Genomic DNA, 15,048 nt, shown 5'->3' on the forward strand with positions numbered 1-15,048 from the left:
GGTCGGAGCTGCCCTTTTGCAAGCCATGCAAACGTGTGAAAGAGCACACAGCACTGATACATGGGCTTAGAATCTAGCTATGCTAATGCAGATACAACAGCTGAACTGTTCATCCAACGGCTTCTTAACTAATGCACTAAGCCCCATGACTGTTTGATTAGTATGGGTGGTGGTAGCGTAGTGGCTAAGGAGCTGGGCTAGCATGTACTGTAGTAACCTGAAAAGTTGAGGGTTCAATGTCCGGCTTCCACTGTTGTACCCTTGCAGTATAACACACATTAATGAATAAGATCTATTGTGAATGAGACCCACTGTCTGTGGCTTGCTTCAGCTTACACAGTTCTTTAGGGAAAATTTACCTGTGGCAAGAGAATGCCAAGTAGCAAACCGCCCATGATCTTATAGTTGTCCATGAACCAGAGGAAGACGGCATTTGTGCAGCCTCGAACATGGATCATCTGATCCAATTCATGGCGCTTTGATCATTAAAAAAGAAAAGAGAAAGTATTTTAAATATGAAGATACTTTATATTTCCACCATATCTGTATTCACTCACACATCTGCTATGCTAGATTAATATTTTACAGACAACTTGGAAAACATTACAACCTATAAACATAATTTATTTAATCTTGTGTGTTAGAAATTGTGTAACAGCCACAATGTACACATTAGCTGTGATGCAGCCTTCTCCCATAGGTTGTTTCACAATAGTTTTAAATAATGGGTTATGGAGGATGAGATGTGTACTTACATTTTTATTCAACACTCCAGATCCACACAGTGTATTGGCAACTTCATTGGGCTAAGGGAGGGGAAAAAGATAGCAAAACATACTGTATATGAACCGAAATAACACCAAACTAAAGTTGGGGTTTGTGGCATCACTGAAATGACAGCAGAAAACGTATGCAAATAGGGAGAGAACATTTTAAGGAGTGCAGAGGCCAACAGATGCAAACAGATCCTTTCAGAAATGCTCCGCCAGTCAAAAAGGCCATCACTTTAATGTTGACCCCTCGCAACATCTTCAGCAATCAAAAAAGCCACTCTTCAAAAGAGCTCCGCTGCAGTGTAAGTGGATGTTTAAAGACTAATGGTGTCTAGAATAACACACCCGTTATTTACACAAGTGATAGCACGCATGAAACAAGCAATTACCTTCAGCATTTTTTATTCACACAGTGAATATTTAAACTGTGACGCCATTAGTTTACTATTAATCCTGCGGTCAATATCATAATAGCCCACTACAGTGGTCTAGTCTAGTCTCAAATACGGGCAACTGTGTCTTCACAGTAAGCATCCAGCTCTGGCAGTTCTCGAGTGAAGTGGGGACAGCAATCAGATGAAGAGCCTGTGAGACTCGGAGATGGTGAGGAGGAGGAGGAGGAGGAGGAGGAGGAGGAGGAGGAGGAGGAGGAGAAGGAGGAGGAGGAGGAGGAGGAGGAGGAGGAAGAGAGAGGGGAACAGGCAGCTCAGAGGAGCGCAACATGACCATCATCATTTATTTAAATAACGGTACCAGACAAAAACCTCCAGAGCCGGCACAGCGTGTGGCTCTTCCACACCGCACTGCCACACATCAGGGGAGAGAAAAAGAATGCTTCTTAAAGGCCTCATTTTCAGCCCTTAACCATAGGAGTGGGGAGGGGCTTCTTTTTATAACTCCAGTCATAAGGCCAATCGGAAAGCAGAACTAGCGCTGTAATGGAGGTGAGTCAGTGAGAACAGCATCCAACACAGTCAGACTAAGTCCAGTAGCCTGCGGTGACTCAGAAAGAATAACAATGAAGTTTGGCACTGAAGGACCAAGAGCTGGGGATATGATACATGACCCTACATGGTCTTTAAATGTCTTTTTCTAAAGTCAATAACAGCAAAACACAGACATAAAACAACACATTCTTTGACATTACACCTTTTGAGGGGTATTAGTCATCCTCTATCTATAAATTACAGGAACGTCTGTCTGTCTGTTATTCACATATCTCTCGAACCGTTTGTCCAATTGATTTCAAACTTGGCAGGTGTCTTGCTACGAGTACTTGCACTTGCTGCTTGCTAAGAAGTTTGACGTTGTTTGGATTAATAGTGCAAAAGCTATTGTTAAATATATCGGTAAAAGAAGCACACATTGTCTTTCTCTGCTCTACTGTAGCCACTCACACAGCACAGCGCAGCACCAGAGACAGAGGGGTTAGCGGAGTTTTGGCAGCACTGAATCACAGGTAAAGATGCAAGATGTTTGGATGATTATCATGTCTGACATCAACAATAAAGACTCCCTGTATGCAGTTTGCTTGTATAAAATGATTCTGCGGATTTTACAAAAACACGCCAACAAACACGGGTATGCAGTGGCTATTCAAAATGACGAAAAAATTATGTGCAATAAACTGACACTTCGAATAGCCCAGGCTACTTTGGAGTTGAGACTTTGGAGTTTGAGACTAGCCACACAGCTAGACAACGAGTGGCAGACAGAGCGACATGTCACTTATGCTACCAAAGACTGTTTTTGAGTCACAGCATTGCAAATCTCATAATGATGATGCATCTTTCTACAAAATTGTATTCATTATTGAATGCTTAGCTGGAATGATGTTTCTCCCTATCATCTTATTTTAAAGCAGGCATACCTGTGGGCATGTAATTGGGCTATGGGTTTTCTACAGGAATGGCATGTTTGAACGGACACTACACTAGTACTCTAAATTTCAGTTTGAAGGGGCTACAAAAGGTTAAGAATATATTGCCTCCTCTTCCTGCAATACAAGGTCGTAATTGCCAGCAACAGAGACAACTCGGGCACAGGGACTGTCACACGTTCTGATCAAGAGAAAGTTACAGAGAGATATGGAACTGCACAATCTCAGACACCCAGCATAAGTTTCCAAAAAACTATAGCCAATTTACTGTAGTCCCTAAAAGAAAATCTCTCCTTCAACTCATCCATAGTTTTTTATGGTCAAACCTTGTAAGTGCATTCATTTCTGTTAACAGACCACCGTGGAGTCCATTATCCCGCTTATTCCACTGTGGCCACTTGCGGTGTGTTTATTTTCTGTTATAATTTAAACGTTTTAATCGCTAAAACGGTCTTGTTTGTTTTTTAGGTGCCATTTCATTCTTAAAACCTCTTAAGACTGGATTACATTAGATAAAGCCTAACATTTACAGCTGGAGTATATTTTCAGGAAAATGTGATACTGTTCCTCCTTAGAGAATAAATGACAGTAAACAAGAGAGTCAATGGAAAGAAAGCATTACCAAACAGAGTGATAAATAGCACCGCTGCATCAATAGCAAATGGACAGGCGTTTCATTCTGCCTGGAGATTTCATAGGCACGCTCCTGTGGTGGCGCCGTCTTCCTCAGAGTTGAGACTAAGTTTGAACATTTACACTGTGTCAATACACTCCGTGCTCCGCGTTCCCACAGCTCTAGCAGTCGAGTCGTTAATACATTTGTCCCTGAATGGACAAGAACGAAGAAGAGATACAACTATCAGTGGGAGGCCCCAAACATCCCCTGTGCATTCAGACTCGCCGGCTTCACAGTGGGGGGTCCAGATACCGGCTATGGAAGATCTATTCAGACGCCAGCCATCTTGCGATTTGTGTGTGTGTGTGTGTGTGTGTGTTGGGCTGGGGGAAGGGAGGGTGCAATGTGATTCTTTTAAGTAGATCAGGCATCCTGCCATTATGGTTATGAGTCTATGGTGGTTTGTCAACTGTAAATACCTGCAGTTTCAAGATAAGAGGGAGTCCTGAAGCGCAGATTGAATAATACTTTTCATTTCTGGTAAGGTCCTTGGAGAGATGCACTCTCTCCACAATGACAGATTTCTTTCTTGTTCTGTCGGAGTAAACATGAGCATAGAAGCTGGCATCTATTTTATTTAGCGTTCATTTTTACATTGACAAGTGCCATTTGACGTATTTTCCAACTGAATGTCTATTTTTAATTGAAGTTAACATTCCAGGACTTTAAATTACCAAGTCCAAAGTTCAAGGAAACTTTTATAAATATTTTTTTTTTCTGAAAAGTCACTGTCTAAGATATCTGTCATGCCCTGACAAGACTGGATCAAACAACACTGAAAGTCTCTTCATTGCAAGTAGAAGTTTTGAAAGTTCTACCATCGGCAGGATATGAGGTCGTTTCAACGGTTCCTAGACAGGGGCATACTCCAAAGACTATTTAGCCTACTGCAGAAATACCAGAATCATAGTAAAAATTACACCACATCCTACTAATCCTTGCAGAGATGAAGAGACTATCTGTTAAAGACTTTCTAAACCTGGCCTCTAGGTCAGTGAATAGAGACTGACCAGCCAATAGTGTGACACTGTCAAGACACAAAGGGGCTTAGGGCGCTCAGGAGACTTCAGATAGTTCCTTCCTCAGGTGCTCTTCTGCCACGAATGAGAATCCAAAAAAGAAAAAAGATTGCAGAGGCACTCTGAGGTTGAAAAAGTATAAAAAAAAGCCATACATTTAACATGGCAAAAACTGGTTAAAAGCACATGGATCTACGGTTATGGCCATTTTGGCCTTCATCAGGGCATAGAAACAGGAAGTAGAACAATGTACATACTTCATAGAAAGGGGGAAAAGTCACATTCCTTGTTAAGGCCAGGGAAAGAGGTTGCCTTGAGTTTACTAATCCAAAAGGTTTCTCTTTGGAGAGTGTGACACTGTAATTTATTCTCTGGAGAATACTGTAGAAAGTTTTATTAACATGAATAGGCATTCCCAACGTTATAGGAGGTCCTATAAATCTGTATAATGACCATTGCAAAAAATAAATCACCGCTGTCAATGGCAATGGGTTTTGTGCTTCTGATTCACATCTTTCATATAATTCTGCGAGTTGTCCACTCACTTAACGCAATGGAATTTCATTGAAAGTTCAAGGCAGCAAATAATAGGTTGCTAATTTAACATCTGAAACTTTGAAAGTTGTATTTGCGTGGTGAACTATTTGTTTATCGGCGGAAGCCACGGCAACAAAACAACAAAAAAGACATATTGTATGAAGTTTCTTTTCTCATTTCGGTAAGTAGCCATATGATATGCGGGATAATGTATAATTGTCCACTAGTCTTAATGAAAAAATAACTCCCTTCAGGACAAAGCAAGACCTGCTTTGTTTGCCCTGTCCGGACTTATTTTCCAATAACGACCGGCAGACAATATATTATCCCTTACACATTTATCTCAAAGAAATACACAGGAGTCCACAGGCTAAGACTGCATCTGCAGCACCTTTCCAATGGCTGGAAATTGTGTGTGATTCACATACCAATTTTACGTGCAGACAAAAGAAAGCTTTGGTGACTTTATTTACTTTGAGCCTTTATTGGCAGACAAGAGCCAATAAAACTGAAGAAATTGTGGAAGTCTGTATCAAAATTGTCGGATTACACACACACACACACAGACACAGACGCAGACAGACACAGACACAGACACAGACACAGACACACACATACAGATATACACACACGGCCTACTGATAGTGTTAGATGGCTGGATTCCACTACAATACACAGTACGACAGAAAATATACAGGAAAGGGACATATGAGGTATCTGCTTCTCATCATCAAGGGAGATTAGATGGCCTCTGTTTTACATACACTGTAATCCATATAAAGCACCTGACAAAATTAGGCAGTCAGGGAAGTGTACCTGGGTGTGCTATGCACGCACCTGTACAATGTCCTGCAAAATAACTGCTAATTAACTGAGACCATTTTCATTACATTTTGAAGTAAAAAAAGCACTAAACAGCGAACATGTCCTCAACAATGACATTTGGGATTCCACTTGATTCACATTTACTGCTCAAAAAAATTAAGGGAACACTTCAATCATACACTGGATCGGTACTCTGACACTGTTTGGTTCTGAGCACAAGTAAAACTTTTGAGGCGAGTGTTTTATTTTGCAAGAACTGTCACACATTCTGTGACTGTAGTTTGAGAATCGAGAAAAGGGTGGAAGGTTTCAAAAAATGTGTTTCAACAATTGTGGAAAAATGTAAGTGTTCCCATTTTTTTGAGCAGTATAGTAGACCTGGGAGATGACCTCATTCTGATGCAAGTCTGACTCAATTGCAGACGTTTGCACTTGGCGCCTGTGACTTTTCTGCATCATGTGCGACGTGTGAGCTTTCACTGCACAGCCCACCAGCCTGTGGACGGTGGGCTAGCCTACTACAATCCCATGTAAACAGGGGCTGGCGAAACCAAGACGCACAACAGCTGAAAATAGCTATGAGAAATCCTCTGTGAGTTAGCACGGCCATCTGCAAGTGTTCTGGACGTGTGGGAGTGTGATGCACAATTTCAGCATGGACTAGGAGGTCCAGTCGAAAAAGTTGTATGTGTATGTGTATGTGAAGAAAAAGAAATCAATCTGTGTACTAAAAAACATTTATTTATGACCTGACAGATCAAAACCATCTGGATTAAATGCGGGGAATGAGTTGAAGAAACAACCTTAACATCTACTTCTTAAGCCTCTACTTCTGAAAATCTAATTAGCATTTATGACAAGGAATGAAGGAAACAGGCCTGATATAGGGATATAACGGAAACCAATATGACAAGGACATATAAAAACACAAAAAATCCTGACTTTCTTCTCATTCTGGTCAAAGGAATTTTGAACTGAAATTATAAATATAACATGAGGAATATTTATGCTGAATATTCTAACAGTTACCTTCTGGAGGGTGAGCCTCTTCACCTGATTGCTGTCCAGGAACAATACGCCTAAATGATTAAATTATGATAATATAACCTGATGGCTCTCTGTGGAGAGTGTGTGGTAATGTAATCACAAGATTCTGTATTAAGCAATAAGCTCATGAAAGATACCCCTGACAAAACAGCCAACCCACTTGAATGAATCAGCCAAAGAACCCTATTTCAGCCTTTTATGCTTGTATACTTGACAATATTTATATTTTACACAGGCTCGAGGATGCTTTCGCTTCACAAAATAGCCTGCTGTATAATGTAAGTGCTAGTTGCAAGCCCTGTGATGGCTCTGCAGAGCTTCTTGTATACATCTGCCTTTTTTAAATTCACTCAGTATAAGATAAACCCATGAAAGAGGCCACTGGTCATGTACAGTATATGACCTTTTACTGACCATGCTATTAGTAGTCCCAGCAACTCCTGCAATTTCAGTTCCAGCACACCACACTGTGAATGCCATCAATATCATCACACATGCTGGGCTTAGCTACATGCTAGTCTTCCTACAGCATACGCGCGCGCGCACACGCACACGCACACGCACACGCACGCACGCAGGTCTCTCCACTATCTGCATCACCTGACACTATCTGATGTAATAACTCCATTCAGCAGCAGCCCTCTGGAGACTTTCCAAAAGAGCAAATGTAATTTTCCCACGGATTTCCACGGATTTTTTAACTTTAATAAACTCCACGGGAGCCTATTGTATATCACAGTAACTTCCGAGACTGGGAAATATCATCGGGAGATTTTGTCATCAAATGTGATTTAGTCGAGGGATAAAACCCCGTAGCAATATTGCCTTGTCTCGACTCGCCAAGACACACATCATAGTGAGCTGGCACCAGTAGTCCACTTACTTCCACACGGAATTACCCTTGGTGGAATAAAGAAAGAAAGGGGACAGTATTGGAATAAACAAAATATTTACAAATGAATGTCTGAGTAGGCTACTATTTAGAATAATTTGAGAAATGTTCCAGGATCCAGGTCAGACTTGGACCCGTGGACACCCCCCCCCCCCCATTTAGAATAATTAATCCCTGTAGATCTCGAATATCTCAGTGCTCCAGAGCTTGTATTAGATGAAGGGCCTTGAAGACTTCATTAGCTGGTGGTTCATTACATGCTGATGCACACTCACCTTCTCCAGGCAGCAGGTGTAAGGCACTCCACACGCCAGGGGCCCAGGGGCACTGCAGTTGTGGTACATGTTCACCGTCCAGTCCATGTACTCCTCACTCCCACAGCACTTAAACTGGAGAGACGAGTACATCAGTCAAGCATGCAACGCACATCCACAGCACATCACCTCCAAGTGGAGTTTAAAGGAGAATTCCGGTGTGACCGGTATGATAAGGGATCAGATTCCAAAAATAATTCAGTGGAAATGCATGCAAATCCAGTTTGGAATCCATGCATTTCCACTGAATTATTTTTGGAATCTGATCCCTTATCATACCTGTTCATTCTTACTCGTCGCTCGACTTATCGTGACTAAATTCAAGATGGCTGCAAACGCTAAACTTCATGAAGATACTGTCTGTATAAATCGTCTTGTAAGTAAATTACCAGTGCTTTTTCAAAGTTCTCAATGTCTCGTTTTAAATGTCAGGGCCCTCGGAAGTCTACCAATGAAGTGTGGAGATACATTGAGCCTCGTAAATGGTGTAAAATAGTGATTTATTTGCATGGCTAGCCCGATGCCGAAGCACCACCATTGAAAAAGCTGTTGGTAGCATCTGCTAACTAGCGCCAGATTTTGGAGTGCAGGGGACAAGCCGAGATGGGCTATGAGACAAACGTTCACACTCGGTATCATGTTTCAACACACTTTAGGTCAATATCACACCGGAATTCTCCTTTAACACTCTCCAAATGGAACCAGCAGCAACCGTGCTGTAAATGAACTCTCCAGTAAAAAATTCCATTTTACATACGTACTGGTAGGCTTAACTGAGCTTGAAGCTAGTTTGCCATGTGACTGTAGTACTGAGAGATGTCTACAAAAGTTGGATTTTCTGAGGATTTTTATTTTTGCTGATCCCCCCCCCCCCCTACCTCGAAGAGGACATGCTGAAATGTTGAAAGTATATTACTTCATTCTGAAGTGCACTGAAGCAAGCAAAAAACGAGTGTGGCAACCATCTATGAACCATTCTGAAGTAGTTTTGCAAATGAAGCCATTCACAACATTTTTCAAGCACAGCTTTCTACAACCGCATGGTAATAATTGGAGCTCCCCTCAGTATATAATCAGAAAGGGTTGAAGCGGAGTAATCAAGGATCTTTAAAAACATATTCTGAAATACAATGTCCAAAGTCTGATGGAAATTATTTTTATGACCCTTTCTTGCTCCAGACTAAATGGAGGCTTAGCTCCATTTACATTGAAAGTGTATTCTGTCTTTCTTGCTTTGATGTATTCAATGCAGATGTAGGTGTGAAATGCTCCCCACTGGGCACCTTTTGCCTATACCATCTGTTCCACAAGCCCCTTTGTTCTTTCTTTGGGTAGACAAAGACCCTGGGTTAAAACTTTAGCTGAATTATATGTTTGTGTTATTAACTGCAAATGTATTCATGTTTGGTATCATTTTTATAGTCTCAGTACAAGGAGTACAATGAATTAAGTGTAAGAATGTTTAGAACATCTTGTATAACGTTTCTACCTGAGGAACCTGCCTAATATGTTAATGGCAAATAGGTGTGTGTAGGTGTGTCTGGGTGTGGCTGACTGAACGGCGGGAAGAGAAAGCCAATCACAGGACGTTGTACCTATGACATCCTCTTGAACCACACCCTTGCAAATTCAGCATAAAAGGCCAGTCTCCTCCGGTAGTAGTTAGAATGGTAGTCGATGCTCCTGAGCTGAAGGCTGTATTCTCCCTTGACGTGCGTTATTGTAAAGCCTGAACCTTGGATATCTGGAATTCTGCCGTAGTCTGCTGTGTTTTTGTCAAGTAATTAAATCCACCTACAATTACTTTCAAGTCTCAAGTGTCATGAAATGGCGAACTGTGATTTGAGTAAATAGACATACAGTATTTTAAATCATTCATTAGACTGATTGATTATCACTATTGTATCATAAAACAGATCTCGTTTTTACATAAAGTAAAACTGGAAATCATTTGTGTATTTATTTCAGACGATGCGTATCTGTGCTACATGTATAAATAAACATGTCACTCACTTAACATTAAAAAACAATGCAGTGCAAATGCCAATCCTACCCCCAAAAAATTGAATAACACTGAATATCATTTACAGCTTGAACAACCAATTACTTAAAAGTAGACACCTCTGCTCAATGAGATACACTAAATGGAAATGGGTGCCTGGATGATACCACTTAAAAACCTTATACGTATGCAAAGCGTCTCTGTTAATGTAAAAAAAGAGACCTCTGCCTGAGAAAAGGTGCAACAGGAGGACTAAATGATAACTCATTAATTCAAAGTCCAGATTTGAAAAGGTCTCTATCTCTCTCTCTCACACACACACACAGTTGTGGCACTAACACAGAACGTTCTCTGGTAGTGTATAAAGTACTCTTCTGCTTAATGCTGCTTAAAAGGCACTGATGAGTATGACACACACACAGTAGCCTGGTCGACTACCCGGTTTGGCGCAGCAATGTCCATTAACTATGTCACTCATCTGCATTTCAGGATGCTGAAATAGAACAAAGTTGACAAGCTCACAATAAACCTCATTCTGTAGCCTTGAAAGACATACAAGTCAGTAAAACTACTTGGCTGAGCTTTTGCATTGCCCTTATAGGCGTTTTGATGCAGACTATATTCATCAAATTGACCACTTCAAGGGGAAAGTGTGGAGTGCACCGACGCCCCCAGGATTTTGGGGGATTTTTGAACTTCTGAATAGGTGGTCAGCTGGTACAAGGGCTGTGTAGTACGTGCGTTAAGTAAACCTCCCTCCTGACGCCTTAAGATACGTATTAGCGAACACTCATAGTGTCTTCAGTTTCTTTGCTAGCATGTCTGCCTCACAATATGAGGTGCTGCAAGTTGCTGGTTTGAGGCCAGGCAGGGCTGGATATGCGGTCAGTCTAAAGGGCCGTTCACACCAAGAATGATAACTATAACGATAACTAGAAAAAAATAATAACATTCTCGTTAATATGAATGACGACGTTCACACATAAACTATAAAGATAATGACACAAAAAACAATATTGTTGGGGATCACTTTCAGACTGATTTTAAGAACGATAAAAAGCTAACAGACAATCAGAACCCATCACATTTTAGCCATCACATTCATTAACACAAGGAGAGACTTTTTTATCGTTGGTCAGTGTGGAGGCTTTTATCGTTGATAACTATCGTTATCGTTCTTGGTGTGAATGCCCCTTAACACAACATTTCTTAAGCTGTGTTATAAGTGAACATACATATTCTCAGACCACTCATTGAAATTGTATTCTACAACAACAAGAACAAACACAAAAATATTTCCACCCAAAAGATGAACTTCTTTCAAAGTACAACAAATTGGTTTGCAATGATTGATCTCCTGCAGATGTGAAGCACGGAGCGTTCTCTGGGGTTTGGAGTGGCTTGGTGCCCACGGATTATAACCACTTCTAAGTGAAAAAAACTGCAGTACAATTATGATCAAAATTATGGGAAATTGTACTCTTCCCTGTGAGTGGCAAGAATTCTTATCTGAAAAAAGTGTAATTTTATGGAATGTGAAATGTGGCTCTTACTGCGAAGCTGTTCTGCAAGAGTGGACTGTGTGTTGCAACTTTTCCATTCCAATACTGGTTATCTACAGTGGGCAGCTGACCCAAGCAGTGCAACAGCTCATTTACAATACTTTTAGTTTTTGACAATTTAATATGCATGTAATCAAATAAGCAGGAACAAATTGCCGTCAGACTAGGAGTCCTCTTTTTAGAACAACATAAATCATTATGGGATGTCAGGTACGCATTTTCTGTCTCATGTTGCTGGCATGAAGGATGTGAACATGTGGATGAGAACCCTATAAGTCTGACATTCAGGAAAACTTAAAAGCCAATTCACCAAATTGACAACAAAATAGCTCAAAATGTCACATATACAAGTCTAATCAGAGAGCGCATTCAGTTGGAATGAAATGCATTTAAAGGTCATTAATCATGACACATTTCACTGGTGGCTCAAGGCAGATCATTTATATTCCCATACTGAAAGGCTATCGCTCTGTCACTGCAAAACATTAAACAGTGATTTGCTAATATTATGACTCCCTATTCATTATCTATCAAAAACAAAAACATATCCTAAAAACATACGAGACAGGGGAGAGCTGCAAGGTGTTCTAGCATATAAAAACTGATATGTTATAAATATTATTGAAGTGATTGAGTATGGTCTGTGTCTTCCAATTGCAGTTGCTTTCTCTACTGTAGACCTTGGATTGGACAAATTCCCTTACCTTTCTCTGAACAAAATCCATGATGTTTTTGAAGTCTAGATCGTCGTAGTAGTTCACCATGCCTTTCCGGATGTTTTTGTTCAGGAGCTCCACTGTCTAGACAGACAAAGGGGACAAAGCAGGACATGAGGGTAGATAACCTCATACAGCATAATACATTCGTTCATCATTCATTCATTCATTCATTCATTCATTAAACACTCAACACTGTGCTGTAGAGGGAGGACAGGTGCCTTGGCTCCTGTACATAACCCTTGGCTCAGTCTGCAACATCAGACAAATAGCTCTCTGCTTTGTGTGACCCTTGGCAGCACACACACACACACACACACACACTTTAGTTCACTTGCTGTCTCACACATTCCATGGCAAATGGTGATCCCTCACTTGAAGGAACAATCTCCTAAAGGCCATGCCTTCTATCTGACCATGGTCATCCAGCCACTCTGCTCAGATGCCAGCCACAAATGAGCCTGAGCAGCTCTTCTCTCATGAATATTTGAGGCGAGTGCTCGATGAGTGGGCTCAGCATGATGGACACAGACACTGAGGAATGACCTCAAAGTATACACAGACTAAGCCTACCAGGGGTCTGATCTCTTAGGATTTTCTAGCAGGCTACGCCTGGTGCCTTGGCAGTGTTAACTGCTAAAGTATTTCCGACTGGAAAAAGGCACAAAAACATGTGTGCCTCTGAAGTTTGAACAAAAGTTACAGAAATATGTTCATTGTGGGAGATTGTAAATGGCAAAATTGTTGAGCACAGAAGAAAATGGCTCCACAAAATTATCCCGACAGATGTTCCGCTGCAATGAACATAATTGTAATAACATCACCTGTTCTCTGTGCTTTTCCTGTGTGTGTCTAGTTTTGTAAGAGGCTGGCTAATGCATTCACAAATCAGAAGCACTTCCTCTCGACATTTGAGTTACTATTATAGTCTGAAACATTTAGATGCTGGAGAATGGCTGTTACCTGGTTTCTGAACACGAGGGCCAGGATTCCTCCGAGAAGCTCCAGAATCAGACAGACAGTCAGCATGTAGAGAAACTGTAAGGCAACAATATTCACCTTGGAGTCATGAAAGGGGCGATGAAAAATAATATTATTATTATTCACATTATTTGCAGTTGATAAACATGGCCTGACAATCGCACTAGAACATTTCCTAAACGTTTCTTCACTCTTACAACATAGGCTAGGATATGATGATAATGTTGACAAAAATTCGAAATGAACAGAAGCTAACTGAGTATTAGATTCTCTTAAAGGCACCCTTAAGAGTTTTTTTTTTTACCTTAACATACTTTTTGTACCTTTTGTATGATAAAATAATTTTGATGCCACGTATAGGCTACCTCATAACGAACGGCACTTCTGCCATTGTCTGAGCGGCCCTCTATAGCCGATTACCGACCTAGCAATTTTCTGTGTTCGGGTAGGAACACTGTAGCTACTGCCTTCCTCTCTGAAAAAGAAATGTAAAAGCTGCTATGCTACAGGAATCCGGAGATCTCTTTCTACAGACTGCGTACAAATTGCTGAAGGTAGCCTACGTGAGAGGCAAGAACATATTCTGTGAGCTCGTTTCAGCCTGGAGCCAAACGTTATCATGAATAAAAAGAACTGATATGGAGCCAGAGTCTCCAACACGGTGCCCGCGGGACGCCTATGAGGCACACGCAGCGGACCTTCTAAAAATTGCCAACAAGTCGCCTGCAGATCATGCTCTAAAAACATCCTCTATTGTGAGTAGTAGTTTTTAATAGATATTTACAGTAATTGTAGACCAGAACCATTTTATTTTATTTGCTATACATTTGTAACATTAACTTGATATTGGTGATATCTTACAAATGTAGCTGGGTTAAATTTTAGCCTTTGGCTCCGAATCCCTTTCTTTAAACAAGAATAGAAGCGGAGCGCATAGGCCTACACACTGCTCGCACGCATAGACAGTAAAATATAAAAAAAAAGCTCGCTCATCTGGTGTAGCCAATTGAAAATTCTGCGAAATAGTCCAAGAGCATTAGCTCAAAATTGAGTCAAACCTGGAACAAATTAGTAACAAGCTTAATTTTTCAGGATATGTTCAGAATACCTTTAGGAATAACATACTAAAAGTCCCCGTGAATCCCCCTTGTGCTTTCTGAGATATTCAAGATGGCGTCCAAAATTGTCGCTATTTGGAGATTTTTCCATATCTCAGCCTTAAAACATAATACAAATGTAATAAAAATGTTTAAATATAAGTTTTCTCATACAAGGAATCCAAATTCACCATTGACACACTGCTAAAATTAAAGTTAACCAAGATTACAAGGTCAATGTGACACAAAATTCACATAGTGTACCCATTAAGCCCAGGCACCATTTAAGCCCATTTGTAACTTTGTCCTTTTTTAGAAAAAGAGGGGCCTGCTATTCATTATTTTGTCTAATCACACAATGTCTTTATTATGTTAGTTTTTATTTGGCACCAATCACATTTGTCAATATTGAATAAGGCTCACTTACATCTGTGCAGTCTCAAGGAGGCTCAGAGAAAGTCACTTCAAAACTTTGGTGTTTTCGAAGCGATAGAGCCTCGTTTCAATTATTTTCAGCCACTGACTAAGTATGCAGATTCATATTATGTAAATTGGGAGATTATTGTTTGTTTTGTGTGTATAAACAGGTAGTTCAGTGTCATTTTTTACCATTTAGCTTTATGTAGAAAGATGAGTTATGCTAGTTAGCGCAGTGAGCAAACCAATGTCAATAGTCAGTAGCCCTACTGATAGATATGTAAGAGGAGTATTTTGCTCTCCATAAATAT

The 15,048-nt window shown here is 40.6% G+C and overlaps 1 protein-coding gene across 1 annotated transcript in view; it reads right to left on the minus strand.

The window, feature by feature from the left end:
* The window catches only part of tspan15 (tetraspanin 15), a 42,360-nt gene that overhangs the window by 8,685 nt on the left and 18,627 nt on the right, over nucleotides 1–15,048 (minus strand). The window contains exons 3-7 of the mRNA XM_042066765.1: nucleotides 13,206–13,280; nucleotides 12,231–12,326; nucleotides 7,924–8,037; nucleotides 756–806; nucleotides 360–476 (exon numbers count right to left, since the gene is read on the minus strand). Of these exons, the coding sequence (XP_041922699.1) occupies nucleotides 360–476; nucleotides 756–806; nucleotides 7,924–8,037; nucleotides 12,231–12,326; nucleotides 13,206–13,280 (453 nt within the window). The remainder of the gene's footprint in view (nucleotides 1–359; nucleotides 477–755; nucleotides 807–7,923; nucleotides 8,038–12,230; nucleotides 12,327–13,205; nucleotides 13,281–15,048) is intronic.

The sequence above is a fragment of the Alosa sapidissima genome, chromosome 16 (assembly GCF_018492685.1).
Source record: "Alosa sapidissima isolate fAloSap1 chromosome 16, fAloSap1.pri, whole genome shotgun sequence".
NCBI classification, from domain to species: Eukaryota; Metazoa; Chordata; class Actinopteri; order Clupeiformes; family Clupeidae; genus Alosa; species Alosa sapidissima.